The sequence below is a fragment of the Sinocyclocheilus grahami genome, unplaced genomic scaffold (assembly GCF_001515645.1).
Source record: "Sinocyclocheilus grahami isolate Dianchi unplaced genomic scaffold, SAMN03320097.WGS_v1.1 scaffold371.1, whole genome shotgun sequence".
Lineage (NCBI taxonomy): Eukaryota > Metazoa > Chordata > Actinopteri > Cypriniformes > Cyprinidae > Sinocyclocheilus > Sinocyclocheilus grahami.
This window is the reverse complement of record NW_015505550.1, coordinates 762143-777751: the sequence shown is the minus strand read 5'-3', so window position 1 is coordinate 777751 and position 15609 is coordinate 762143. Positions and strand designations below refer to the sequence as shown.

Genomic DNA, 15609 nt, shown 5'->3' with positions numbered 1-15609 from the left:
CGGACATCAGCCGGGTGACTCATTCCCCTCGTGAAGGCAGTTCATGGAGAGAAAAAGACAGTGCTGCTCGACCACTGGAATGATGTCTTTTCTCTTACCGTCTCTTGTCTACCAGGAGCTTACCACATGTAGGTGCCCACAGGTTTACTCTAACAGTAGCATCTCCAGGGTAACCACATGCCCCTGGCCAGGTAGTCACATTACTTTGTGGTGTACTTCATTTTGTGGGATGCCCACTGCTGTGGTGTGGTCAGAGGGAGAGATAATGTGCGCTGTGAAGCCTTGCTGAAAGTGTAATGACCCTTAAATGCACTTCACCAGTAAACTGCCCTGGTGCTTTGGGTGTCTGCCAGACCAAGTGTCTTATTTAAGATCTAGTCAGGTTTATTTGTACCTAGTTGTCGCAAGGGAGCTCCATGGGTCATCAGTGGCCAAGGAAAAACTCGGGAGAGAACCGAAGAGCTTTTGTGTTTGTCCTTGGAAAAGACCTGCTGATGGTATCTCTGACTACCTATACTTTGACAGCACACTCTTAAAAATAAAGGTTCTTTATTGGCATTAATGGTTCTAGAAACACCCACCCTTTAACATCCATGGAACCTTTTCTTTGCACAAAACATTCTATTTATAGAAAAAAGGTTCTGGATTAAAACATTGTTCACACTAAGAAAAAATGGTTCTTTTAAGAACTGTTCATTGTACGGTTCTTTGCGGAACCCAAAATTGTTCTACTCTGGAATCACTGCGAAACCCGCTTTTGGAACCTTTCTTTTAAAGTTAAAGAGGCAGGTTGGCCTGCAAAGAAAAAAATCTGACAGAAAATCTTTTACTAAACCTGTGAGCAAAGAACCCAAGTGTTCTTCATTACTGTTTTATTTCCTTTTCTGCTGGAGCAACATATTTGTGTTTTATTCGCCGAGTTACCGCAACAGCATCTGCATAAAACAACAATTAAGTGTTTATGAAGAACAAACCCAAACCACACTTACAGCATAGACACAAGTTTGATGGCAAACGAAGATGTTTTATTCAACTAAATGCCACACCGCTGGAGCTTTCAGGATGTGTTAGGGCTAGACGAAATCCAACCATGTTTCTCACTGTTTCCAACATGGCGAACCAAAGAGTAATGGAACTGCTCTAAATTAAACGCAGTAGTTCATCTGCCGTAGTTGTAATTTCCTGACATTACCTCGGTTGTCAACATGTCTTCTCATTAAAATCTCAAATCCCTTTTGTGGTATCATTAATACAGTCTGTCCCTCATTTAAACCAGCATTTTCACACTGGCCACGAGCCTTAAATAGGAGCTGAACAGCCACTGAAGGTACTGTTGGGGCCACTTAAAGAAAGCCACAGACAAGATTTGTTAAAATCATTGGGCCTTGTGGAAAATATAAACTGTTGAACAATTACACCCATTAGAGATTGTTTAAAGTGATTCAATCTGTGTTTTTCAAATTACCTTAAACATTTAAAGCACCAGCCACAGTATGTATACTCTCAGCAGCTTTTCCACACTTCCCCACATACTTAAGGCCATTACGGTGTCCAGTCTGAATGGCACTAGTGTCTTTCAAGCTGGCAAACACAATGTCTTGAAGAATAATTGTGTTGAGCTGTTGGTTCATTTTTTCCCACCTCGCCTTTCTATCTCAAGCAGCGTTTTTCTTTTAAAGACGGTTTCCTAAAATACATCAATGCCTGTTAAGTATGCATGTCGTGTTTTGTTTAGTAATCTACCGGGTCGCCTGGCTCTGTGTTTTGGAACGCTGTTATCTTTTCAGGTTGCACTGTTTTCAGAGGTAATACTGTTCCTTTTTTGAAGTGGCTGCTTATTCGTGCGGTTGGTGTATCGAGGTTGGACGCTTCGTGACCTCATATTAAGAATCTTTTGTGCATGCTGACAGCGCAGGGTTTATTTTAGATTTCAGGAGAACAAAGGAACTTCAATATAACATTACATGGAGCACATTTAGACATGCTGCCATTATGTGATTTACAGATAGCATTATAAGCAACTAGTAGCAATACATCAAATACATAAAAACCATAAAAGATTGTGGCACATAAGGATGATTGGCAGCAGTTTGATATATCTGGTCCGATCAGTTACCACCTTCTCCTGCTGTGTAAAAATCCAAAGCAAAAAGCTCCCATTACACAGTCTCGAACACACTATATGAGCAGGAAAAAAAATCTGATAATCATCAGCAGGCTTGTTGGCCTGCTGCTGTACTCCCTCTGTCTGTATTTTCTGTCTCGCTCTTAACGTCCTCTCTCTTTCTCTCACCCATGTTGGGTGCTGAGAGCTTGATGAACACATCCTGATGAAAAGTCAAGGATAATATCATTCTTGGCCCAAAGCCACAAGCCTCCCAGGCAGGTTTAGAACCCAGGATGGGGAACGTCTGTGCTGCTCTAGCCCTTATATATAAGTGTTTGATGTGTGTGTGGGAGGTAGGTAAGGTATACCTAGTATATACACATATCAGGTTGCTATCATATTGTCTTATCAGACTCATTCACTAGTGTAATTTTTAAATAATATAATATAATGAATACTTGACGATGGGCCGTTGAATTATTAGAACATAATGCACACCCGAGGTGGTGATGCGGCCACATGCCATTGTGCCATCCACAAATTCTCTCCCGTGGTGTCATGGGATAGTTAAGTGTCCACTTTTAGATGTGCACTTTAGAAAGTTGCCAGAATCATGCAGGGACTTTTTGCCAACAACTCTTTGACTTTTTTTGCCTACTGTATATTACGGAAGTATGCATATTCGGATGCAGACACTGTCTTTATGAGTGAGTAACTGAATCATTCAGTTTGAGCAAATACAGACGTGAGTAATATTCATGATCCCAACAGTCTCCCGGCATTAGCAAGACAAGACAAGCAATTGACGATATGCAATTTAGCTGAGATAAGACGTCAACAAAAATAAGTCTATTTTTTTTTCTTCATTTAACACTGTTAAACAGATGAAAACAATTTACACTTTGGTAACATTTAACAAGTTTTTAATCTCTGACCTTTTAAGAAAGTAATCGCTCATGCGCAACCACACTTTTTAGTTCTATTTTTTAAAGTTCATAAAAATGCTTGAATAATGATGAAGATCTTTAAAACTGCCTTATTTTGAAGAGAGGATTATGGGATTTATCACCACCTGTTGCCATTTTCAGGTAAATCCTATGCCCCTGGTTGATAGCATACTACAGGTGAGTTTTCCTATTGTAATAAATCGGTGTATTCCAAAAAGTATGTTACTGTAAGCCTTAGCCTTAGCCTTAGTCATAGCCTGTCAGCACCAATGCAGTCTTTATTAAAGTCGTTGAGCTCTTTATAGGGGACAGGTCTGAAAGCCGACCCAGACACTGTGGTATTTGCACACTCATTTCTCTGTTTATTTATTGTTAAGCCAGCTAGTTATTTACACTTTATGGATGGGAACGTCAGAATTCATTTGAGGCAGTTAAACCATTTAAGAGAAAAAAGACAGAGGGAGGGAACTGGAGCAATAAGGAGAGAGTGAGTGAGCAAACCAAAACCATCTAGTTCTGCAAAGGCATTACAAGACATATTTAACCTTTGAGAGCGTATTACATTTTGAGGGTTTGTGACCACAAAAGAACAGAAACCTAACACTTTGTTGCAAAGTACTGAGCAAACTAGTATGTGTATGTGTGTAAAACTAAAAAAAAAAAAAAAGCTAGTGAATTGAGCATGGGGAATTTTGGTCTGTGCAATAAGTCAGCATGCAATTCCCGAGTATTCTAACGCCATGATGCTCTGCTCCCGATTTCACTTTATATTAAAGCACACCCCTCTTGTCCTCTTGAGGGAAGGCAAAGCCACTTCTGATATTTGGAAGAAAATTTTACTAGTCATTAGTTTCTTTATGAAATATTCTAACCCACTGCCTAGGGAGCTGCGGGAACCCTCCATTTCAAACAGAAGCGTTTCATTTACCCAAAAACAGCACATGCACATACTTGCATTACATCTCTCCATCCCGCCACGACCTTAAGTAAACACACTGAATTATGATTTTATACAAATGAGACTGCATTCAATGTAACTCAATCAAAATCTAATAAGGAAACGGTTCCTGGTTGTTGTGATGAGGTCAGATTTCTCGGTGAGGGCATGATGGAGGTTTAGGTGAAGCATGATCGCAACATTTCCCAGCGTATTTCCCTCCCCACTGACTTCCAGATATTAAGGGCTCAACTAATATGTGTGTGTGTGTGTGTGTGTGTGTGCGCGTGTGAGAGGTGACAAAACTACGGTGTCCGAGAAGTGCAAAACAAATCACAATTCTGAAAACACGAGGAAAATAAAGTTCGGCAAAAGGCGGGATCGAACCCGGGTCGATCGCGTCAAAAAGCCAACCACGCTTATCCATCTGCGCCACTGGAGCTGATGATTTACAGCTACTTTTAACTAAATGTAAATAGACACTCCGTATTTTTTATTCCATAGTAAGGGCAATTCATAATACATTTAAGCTGAGCTACTTTAATACCATCTCTGAACTTTCTACCACGACTCTGCTGTTCTTCGGCTGGTTCTTCCTGTATAAGTTGATTGACAGATGTCTCGTCCAGTCAGCGGTGAGTAATCCCAAACCAATGGCGCTGTCTCAAACTATACCTACCTCTTCCGGTTTTGTTTGTTATTTTGTTTTTTAGACTTGCATTTGCGTTTGTAATTTGTTATTTTGTTTTCAGAATTGTGATTTGTTTTGCACTTCTCGGCCACCGTACAAAACCCCTCATTAGCTTTGAAAAATATCCTTGATCAAACAACAGATCCACAAGAAATTTGCTGAAGTGAATAAACAACAGCATTATTTTAAAGCACTTTCAAAAGCTTTGAGATCCATTGTGGCTCTCATTTAAGATCTCAGGTAGCTATCATCATTTAAAAAAAAAAAAGTATGGCTGGATAAGAAGTGAACTGAGGTTTAAACAGGCTGAGGTGGTGCGGTTGTGAACGGTCTGCACTTTTGAGCTGACAGGGCAGGAAGAGCACTAATTCTCATCCCAATGACTTAAACATGTCCTCTGTACTCAACTCACCATCCCATAAATTCCTGTCCTTCAGTCAAACATGCAACATTTGTTTAGTGATGTTAGTTAGGCATGTCCTATAGTAGTCATCAACCTCAGAGAGAGAAACAGAGAGAGACAGATGGATGAAGAGGGGAAGTAAAAAAAGAAGGGTAGCGGTTGTAACATCTGCACTGCTTGGGTTTAGAAAGGCCTTATTTATTTTCGGTGATCAGGGTCGTATACTCAGAAGACAATGATTCTGATTTAGAGTCTCTTGGTTTATAGTCTGCTGAAGTAAACTGCACTTAACCATACATAATAGACTCAACACAGGAGAATCAAGTATGACAAATGTGGAGCCACAGGAAATCAGCTGTAATCAAGTGGGATATTGATTCAACATTCAAATATTCAGTTCCGTTTGTCTCCTACTTCACATATTTAAATAATGTAGAAAACTGCAATTGTGATTTCTTTCATGGTGTGAGCAGAGATATTGCACTGGGTAGTTGGTTATCATCACAAGTGTTTTAGGCGGGTATTATAAAACTTCACTTAAGCTGTCAATGTAATAATTACAGCAGTGCCTTCAGATCCAATGATATGATTTCGATTTGTTTTGATTATGATTATTATGATTTTGTTTTGAATTAATTTCCACATTTTCTGTAGCTCATAGAAACAAATTAATTGAAAACATAAGCACTGGACATCACAAGGCTAAAGCAGCACCATTTCTCTGTGATTGACAGTTTGCGAACCAGAGGCTCTTCTCTGTAGTCCTTCAAAGAAACACGCTGTACCGCAACAGATTACCCAGTGCGCACTAATTTTGGTTGATCGGCAAAAGTAATTTTCACAAAAAGCTAATAATGAATGTTTAATTTATTTAATATTATTTCATATTTTAGCTTAAAAACTGTGAAATTCGCTAAAAGACGGCAGCTTTGGGGCACTATTAATTTTATACCTACAATGACTGCAGGACATATTTATCAAATGCAAACATGTTATAAAATATTTTATTATAATATTATAATAATATATAAATATATTTATTAATATATAATAACAACCAAAATAATATATTGTTATTATAACAAAATTATTATTATTATGATTATACAACTTCCACTTTTTGCCTCGCTCCCATAAAACTGAGAATATCCAACCTTGTGCCTGTAAACCATTTACTTTTGTTGCTCAACATACTAATAACATTCTGTCCTATCTATTCTGATGCTCTGCAAAAGGTAAACAGTAATATATAATGAAAATGATGGCTGTGTATGAGGAATCTTGTTCACAACTGAGGTTGACAGGTAAAATATGAATCTTCACATATTTATAATAACAGGACCATTTAGACAAACCCATGTTGCTTCAAGCGGTACTATCTAAATGAACTGATTTTATTTTAGTCATAAGAATAAGGATAGTTGACTAAACCTATCTACACTACAGTAAGTTATACAAACTAAAGTAAAGAATCAGGTTCAGATCAAGTAAAATAATATCTCAAGATAATAACTGCATACTTTCCCTTTCTACAGTGCAGCATTGACACTATATAGTCACTATATGACAAATTTCTACTGTTTGTTCCACAAGTTTGCGTAATTGTATCTTTGCTTGTTTTGTTGTTTTGCATTCATTATATCTGGTAGTGAAAGTACTGGACATTGGATTGATGCCGATAATATAAAACATGATTATTTTTAAGGATTGCATTTTATGGGGCTGTCTGAGCAAAAATCATGCTGCTGCTGTACTGTTGAGGTGGTCTCATTTTCCTCATACACACTCCTACTTTTAACAGGCAAAATTAATGAGGACATTGAGAGGAGCCGTCACCAAATTTTTTCAATAACAAATAATAACGCAAAATACTCCATCTCATCAGGGAGTTGCTGCACGTCAATTATGCACAAAATCATATTTACTCATAGTGCAGAAGGGACCTGTTCTCCAATCATTGTGCCCATTCAAGTCATCGTTGATTGAATTTATGAGCAATTTTTTCACATAAATGGGACTGTCTTTGTCTGGTTGAAACCATGTGTGAGTGTGTTTTCTTTAAATGTTTGTGTATGTGCTCTTCACAAGGTCTGAATAACTATTGTGTCCATGAGCATGTGAGACCATCTGAGAAAGAAAGAAGAAAGAGAGAGGAAGAAAATATGGTGAGTGCTTCTGCTTTAATCAGTAAGCAGTCTTCAATTACAGGGTTGCATGAACTTTTTAAACAAAAGTCACATCACCAGATGTGCCTGTTACTCAGACGTGTGGACAACAGTACCTGTTGAATTCATGAATGTGCTGTATTCATGCTCTAAACCACTTCAGAGAATGCAAACTGTGGACCATTTGGCGTGTACACACATAGGAGAAGAAAGCGTTTATTGTTATTGTTAAATTAGATGCTGCAATGAGGAAATTGCGGGAAAAGGCTGAGACAGGGGTGAGCCAGGGTTGTAGACTCCAACGAATTAATTAATGACATGTTTAGCTTTGGCTAAATGCTTCCTTTTATTAAATAAACACCCATCGGTCATCACAGCTGATCCATTTATACTCATTGAGTGGGTAAATCAACTCATTTGTTGACCACTGCGGGTGAGATTGAAAGGAAGATGTGGTCACTTTTACCCATTTTTAGCTTTATCATTGGCCAGCGCCAGGCATCGAATGTTGGCCACACAGCTGGCTGCCGCCTCCTGTAGAATCACATCGGTGGATCCGATCATGATGAGCAGGAGCTGCAAAGAGGAGGAACATGTCAGAAACAGCCATCACAACATGAAATGATAACGCTGGCCAACATTCTCCTTTCATTAGACAGAACGAAAACCACACAGCTACAATAACAGTCATTCACGAAGGCCTCTTACAGCAGCTCTTTCCTGGGGCTTGAAGGAGACATCTAATCTGTTATTAAGCTATAAATGCAACTGTTTGCACACTGCAGATTTTTGCCAGAGTTTACTGCTCCTGGGGCTGCCAAGGCCCGCTGCCTACTGGATGGCAGCAGCACTGCGCCGGCTCATTAACTCACATATCGGTGTGTTTAGTTGCATTGAGAGAGCAAGATAAGAGGTAGAACGTGAGAATACGGCACAGAGTTTGTGTGTGAGTGAGTATATTAGCGGAATTGTGTTTCTTACTGTAATGAATAGATTAATTGTTTATAAATTCTCCTCTTGTCCATAAAGCATTGACTGCTGTAGAGCCCTGAACATTTGGCCATGTACTAAACCGCAATTTGGCAGCACCCTCCATCAGATCAAAGGTCATATCAGATCCCTCCACTTCAGCTTTGTGTAACCCGCTTCTTTTGATCCATTCTCTCAACAACAGACTCTCTGACTCTAAAAAGACCACTTTCTGGAACATTCTGACTATATATTACACACTCTGTACAATGAGAGTTACTCATTATACTGTCACACAAAGTGAACCTAAAGGGTAGAGTTTGTGCCAATGCCACACTGTGGTTAAGTTATACAACATAGTATAAAACAGTTATCTTTCTGTCGAGGGAGGGAGAGAAAGACAGACAGAAAGATTAGTGGTGAGTTGTGTTCTTAAATCTAAATAAACAAACCGCGGGCAAACACACTGGCACAATGGGCAGTCTAAATCTGTTTGGACAGTGTGTGTCCCTCACTGCAGTACCAACAGGAGGTCATTCATTGAGCTTCATCCAGTTTATGCCAACACATTTAAGCTAGAAGTTTTACTTTATCATGCAGGCCATGGTCAAACTCTCAAGAACCATGGATCTTTTTGACTCTGAATGCTTAAAGGGGTCATATGATGCGATTTCAAGTTTTCCTTTCTCTTTGGAGTGTTACAAGCTGTTCGTGAATAGATAAGATCCCTAAAGTTGCAAAGACTAAAGTCTCAAACCCAAAGAGATATTCTTTATAAAAGTTAAGACTCGTCCACACCCTCCTAAAACACCTCGTTTAAACACGCCCCCACATGTCTACGTCACTGTGTGGGAAGATTTTGCATAACACTGCCCAAATGTTTACGCAAAGAAAGAAGGCGTAACTTTGATTCTTGCTGTAGTATTGTTGCCGCCGCCGCCAGGTCGTGGAGGCACTGTGTGTTTCGTTGTGAAAGTGAAACTACTTTGTTTGGCCTTCCAAAAGAGAACACAACTAGAAATCAGTGGTTAAGTTGTATTTACAACACTGTTCCAGAACACTTCAACCCAAATATTCAGATGTGAGCAACGCATTTTACGGAGGACGAGGACTGTTTCCTGGGAGAGTAGCCTACAATGCTGGTGTTCTGACAAATAATGCTGACTCACAGCCTGCAAGTACGTTTTCAAATTTTTTGGATTTGCCACTGATGATTCAGACGCGAGTTTTGAGCAGTGTAGAGTAGCGCTTGTTGTTTGTCGTTTCACAAAAGCAGACATGGTTTTATGTTTACGCGGTGCAATGCGTAAAAAGACAGTATAAGTCATTATAATCAGTAATTATGTCCCCACTGGATGAAACAAATGCCTCGTTTATAATGGGTTTTATTGGTTTTGTCTCGTCGCAACGGGACACGGCTTCACAATACTGAGGTATTGAGCTTGAGGTATTTCGGCCAATCACAATGCACTGATAGCTGGCCAATCAGCGTACACCTCGCTTTTTAGAACAATGAGCTTTGTAAAAATCGACGCGTTTCAGAAAGGCGAGGCATAGAGGAGAACAGTAATGTACAGTGTGTGGAAAATAATGTGTTTTTTTAACCTTAAACTGCATAAACACATTTCATTACACAAATACACAAAATAATGTTCTTTTTTAGCAACGTCATATGACCCCTTTAAAGGCAGAATATGAGTATGTTGTTACAAATATACTCAAATTAATTAATTAATAACTACATTAAAGAGTCAATTCAGTCTGTTCACTTATTCAATTTCAAAATTATGTCCCAATGATTACCATATTTGATATGCTCTGTGTGTGATCTATGTGAGATCAATGTGAATAAAATACTAAATTAAATCTGTTAGTCATACAAGGTGAATGTGTCTAATCCATAATGTCTTTTTGTACTATCATGTAGATCAGCGAAGTCTTATGGGTTTGGAATGACATGGGGTGAGTAAATGATGACGTTGGGAGAGCGTTGTTTTTCGTTGGGAGAGCATTAGATGACAATACCCAATATTGACTGAAATTGAAAAAATATATATATCTCAAATATTGGCTGGTAATGTATTGTACCAATATAAATGTACATCCTTAAAGGGATAGTTCACCCAAACATGAAAATTCTGTCATTAATTACTCTCTCTCGTGTCGTTTCAAACCCATAAGACCTTCGTTCATCTTCGGAACACAAATTAAGATATTTTTGTTGGAATCTGAGAGCTCTCTGACCCTGCATAGACAACAACGCAACTGAAATGTTCCCAAGTCCAGAAACGTAGCAAGGAGATCTGTAAAATAATCCATGTGACATCAGTGGTTCATCCGCAATTATACGAAGCTACGAGAATACTTTTTGTGCGCAAAAGAAAAAAAAAAAATAAGTGTCTCCTCCACATCACACTGGTGCCATTTTGGAGAATATCCACCAGATCTGTTTCCTACATTTGTGATTTGATCTGAACGGAAACAGCGTATCTGGCGTGACGGAGCTGACACAGAACAGCATACGCTGTTTATGTCCAGCGAATATTCTCCAAAAATGGCACCAGGGTGATGCGGAGGAGATGAATTGTTGAATAAAGTCGTTTTTTTTTCTTTCTTTTGCGCACAAAAAGTATTCTCGTTGCTTCGTATAATTGCGGATGAACCACTGATGCCACATGGATTATTTTACCGATCTCCTTGCTACGATTCTGGAACATTTCAGTTGCGTTGCTGTCTACGCAGGGTCAGACAGCTCTCAGATTCCATCAAAAATATCTTAATTTGTGTTCCGAAGATAAATGAAGGTCTTAAGCGGTTTGAAACGACATGAGGGTGAGTAATTAATGACAGAATTTTCATTTTTGGGTGAACTAACCCTTTAAAATCCTGTCTAAAACTGTGTCAGTGTTTGTGGATTTGAGATCTATTAATGGCTAAAATGTCTCCGTCAGTATAAAGTGTGTTACTGTAAGGCTCAGTTTGAACTCTTTTCATGTTATACATGCACCAAGTTTATAGACAACATTAAGGCACAGAGAGGCAAGACATTCCCAAATTTCCCTGCTAAAAGTTAAATAACAAAGAATAAACCGATGGAAAGACTAATGTTCTCTCTCTGAGCTCCACTGGATTCCTGAACTGAACTGACATGCACAAAAACTGAGACAACAACAGCTTCGATAGCATCTCTCCTCTTCTAGAGTCTTTATTTGTTAAAATTGCTTCCAAGTTTTTCACATAATTTTAGCAGTCTATCTCCAGCACATGAATTAATCCGTTCTCACATTCAGCTGGATTTGCCTTTTTTAAAATAGATCCCAAAACACCTCGAAGAGGTGAACGGATGCAAACACAAGGCTGCAGCAACATGCCAGCACGTTCAGACAAGCTGCTTTTGTGAGCAGTCAGAGGATGCCTGCGACAGGGTCAGCCACCATTTGCCAGAGCTCATAGAGTGTTATTCAGCCGTGGCCAAACAGGGGCTCCTAGGGCCTAGAGCGGAGCCTCAGATAAGCATTGCTCTCTGTCTACCCCTGCCTCTCTCATCTCTCCCAGCTGGTTCCTGAACAGACTATAATAGCCCACTTGTTAAATACTCAAAACCTCAGTAACATGATAACTTGCCTTATGTTTGAAAAATGAATGAGAGTCTCTAAGACTTTCTTCTGTCTTATACACCGCAAGAGCGGGAGGATCCTGACCTCCGGGAAGGTAGAGCAAAAACATGTTTTCCCAGGCTTCTCTTTCAGCACAAGCACATGTACATAAGTTCTCACACATGTACGCACGCTTGCACACACATGCCATGCCACGAATGTAGGTGTTGTGGTGTTAAGTGCAGAAGCGGCAAGCTGCCATTTCCTGAGGAGAGGTTTAAATCTCAGTAAAAGCCCCCTCTCTCATCCTCTACCCTCACCCTTTTTCTTTACCTCTTTACTACATATACCAGTTTCCTTCATTCATTGAGCGATTAGAACACAGTTCTAAATGGCTTGTGTTCTAAATGTCCTATTGAACTGTTCTTGTGAGCTGCACACAAAAACACACAACACGATCAGTGTAATCCGATTCACGATTCATGACTTGTATGAACTGATGCTTTTTAGTGAATCAAAAACATACAATCCTGAAAAACATACAATCCTCATGCTTTTTTTTTTGTGAATCAAAAAGTGAGACCAGTTTAGTCTCAAAAGTAACTACTCTAATCAGCAGTTTCTTTTAAAGTTCAAAAATACAAGTTACCCGTTTGAATCAGTCTGAAAAAGTGTTATGCTAGTATCATTTATATACTATTATAGTATTTAATATTTTGAATTAGCTTTTATTTCCATGTCTTCCTTATAATAGAGGTTTTTATTCAATATATAGCTATATATCTATTTTATCTGCTCTCTCAGGTTGAAATTATTCTATTAGTCTATTTGCTTAATCTTTGTTTTATTCTTTTCCAGGCTCTCCCTCCTGTTTTTTATTCTTATGCTTCAATAAACATGCTAAGAAACAAACAGTCTTTTAAGGCTTTTCATGTAATCTACACACATCTCTTAAACCTTTTTCTACTCTCACACCTGAGATACCCTGCATTCCTCACCTCAGATGAAACAAGAGGGTTGAGTCATGCTGTTTCAAGACATAAAACACTCCAAACTTCAGACACATGCTACAGTAGCCAGATCAGAGAGCTCAGCGAGAGAGAGAGAAAGAGAGACTGGAGGAAGACTGAATAGCCTGAGTGTGTATAAGGACGTCATCTGCTTGAAATATCCACAGCAGCTTCAACCTGCTACACACAGACCATGACTAAAATGAAACGTATGGAATATTTCTACAGGTCAAGGCTAAATCATGCTCTTTTTACATCTCTCCTTCATATTTTGCTTATATAAGCACATTTGCATGCATACTGGTTTGTTTTGAACACATAAACAGGACAGGAGGGAAAACAGAAGCAACATCAGAGGACTGCGCAGGTTCACAGTCCACAAAAAAATACAGTATAAGCCGCACAAAACATACCAGGTTCTGGCAACTCGCACCAGCTGGAATCCTCTCAGATGAAAATGGCTGATAATTACAGTTCATATTTTGTAATTTGTCTCGCAAAGGTATTTTTGCCTATGAAAGGAGTTCTTTAATAGAAAAATCTGGCTAAAGCTGTCTGCAAGGATTTATGGTTTCAACAAACAATCTGCAAAGCTGTGGCGGTGTGCTGGAGGGAAAGAGAGACTGGATGAAAAGAGATTTCTGAGCATCAGACACAACGAAGAACACCCGAATGAAAGCTGTAAGATACTGAGCGTACATGTCAAATCAAACAGTGTGTGTTTAATTACCTCAGGCTACAGGACGCTCATACGGACAGCATGTTGAATGGTGTTCATAGACAATGTGTCTGTATTTTTCAGAGATCAGCAGCTCCAGCAATAGTAGTTCCCAAGTGGGCTGAACTTTCATACAACATCTGTTTTTTTGAGGTGTAGCACACTTGTAAAATCATAAAAGGCTTTTGTTTCAGAACCTATTTAAAATGCTCTTTCATATGAAATATTCAAATGGGATATTAAAAGTTGTTTTTTGAGTTTAAATAAATTGTGTAAAAAGGCAGAATTTGGAGAGGCTAGAGGATGCAGAGACCATCTCTAATGTATTTTCCAGTGTAAAATACTTTCTTCTCAATGCTTAATTTCCTCTGCTAAAGCTTGGGGGACTGAGTTCTACACCATTAAGAACGCCGAGCTGCAAAGTTACAGACAGAACATAAGCCTAAGAGGGCACAGCATTCAAAGCGGGAAAGGGAGAGAGAGCGGAGGAAATCATTACAGCTCTAAGCTGTTGGGTGTAAAAGAGCTTCTGACTCTGAAATACGATTGCAATAATAGCAAGAGGCAGACTTGAGTTTTACACCCCTTAATAAATTAGACTGCAGCGCAGACATCATTCCCTGATAAAATATCTCTCGAAACCAATTTACAATTATAGGAAATATTATTTTAAATGACAGTTGTGCTTGTGGTTGTTCACGTGGAGGCAGCAAATATGTCAGTGAGAAAAAGTTAAAGATGTAATGAGGGCGCAATTGAAGGCTGGATAGCGCAACACATGCAGACACAAGCATTCACACAGACACAACACAGAGCTGTCCAGTTTTTGTCATTGCTTGAACCAGGCAAAAAAACATTCGCCTTAATGATTTTTGCAAATTGGACATTACTCTTTTGGAACACCCAAAGTTCAGTCCAGCCTCCAATTATGGGCTGAGCTGAACCACATTCACTGCACCAGCACATCATACTACAGCACACCATTAAAGGAACATGGGAAAAAATATTTGGCTGCAACACGACAACCACTCTCAAAATTTATATACAGTTGTTACTGGGGGTGTGGGGGAAGCTTTTTAACTGTATGTACGAGCTCTCAAACAGTTTTCTCATGTGAAAATCTCATTGGGAAAGTAAAATGTGGTTAAATTTGCATATTGGCAAAACAAGTCACCCCCCCCAATGGAATTAAAGTGTAAATGGCAGAAATAAAATGGCATACATCATTTATTGAAGAATACATAGTTCACTAGTGTTACCTGCAAGCACAGTCAACAGGTAGAGAGCATATTGGGTCTATGTTTAGCCCAGTCTGAGTAAATGTAGGATGCTGGTTTAGTCTATAAAAGACTTTTTAGACTTTCAGTGTTAGAAAAAAGTTAAAAAAAATAGCACATTTAGAAGTGCAACATCTAGTCACTGAGGCAGTACCCTTATGCACCCCTAAAAGGTGCATATACCCGTAAGTTACTACTAGGAATCTTTTATTGAAAAATAAGGTAAAATATGTCCTTTTAAGGGTAATGCCCCAGGGACAAGCTATCGTACCCCTAAAAGTAAAATTTTTGCAAATTTTTCTGAGAGTAGAATAGTTTGTTTAAGGGTTATGCTAATCACTAGGTGACATTATAGAGTTCAATAATAAAATGCATTAGGTTTCTTTTGAGCTTCTGCATTCATAGACCTGTCACTCAAACAGCCACATCTTGAAATGCTTGATTTTTGGCATTAGTGGGGAGCAGTTTTCCCTAAATAACCCTGCAAGAGCTACAATAAAACCCACATCACACCTAACACATAAATCCGTTTAGTTACTTGTAAATTGAGCAATTATTATGGAAAGTTTTAAAGACCATGTAAGGCATTGTTGTCTAACATGGAGTGTATCTTTTAATTTGAGCAGCATATTGGGTGGATTCCAGAACCTGCCACTCAGAAAGTATCCCAGCAGTGTTCTGTCACCCCAGACCAGTCTGTCCTGGCCAAAGTCATGCCACAGTCACATTCTGCTCCTTCTTCCCAGCAGCTTGCTGAGCAACTGTTCCCTGCGCAACAGCCTTTCAATG

General features: G+C 39.1%; 1 protein-coding gene across 1 annotated transcript in view; it reads right to left on the bottom strand.

Moving 5' to 3' along the window:
• Positions 1–7341: 7341 nt before the first annotated feature.
• Positions 7342–15609, bottom strand: part of odad2 (outer dynein arm docking complex subunit 2) — a 62933-nt gene continuing 54665 nt past the window's right edge. The window contains exon 20 of the mRNA XM_016230473.1: positions 7342–7826. Coding sequence (XP_016085959.1) covers positions 7713–7826 — 114 coding nt within the window. The 3' untranslated portion in view covers positions 7342–7712. The remainder of the gene's footprint in view (positions 7827–15609) is intronic.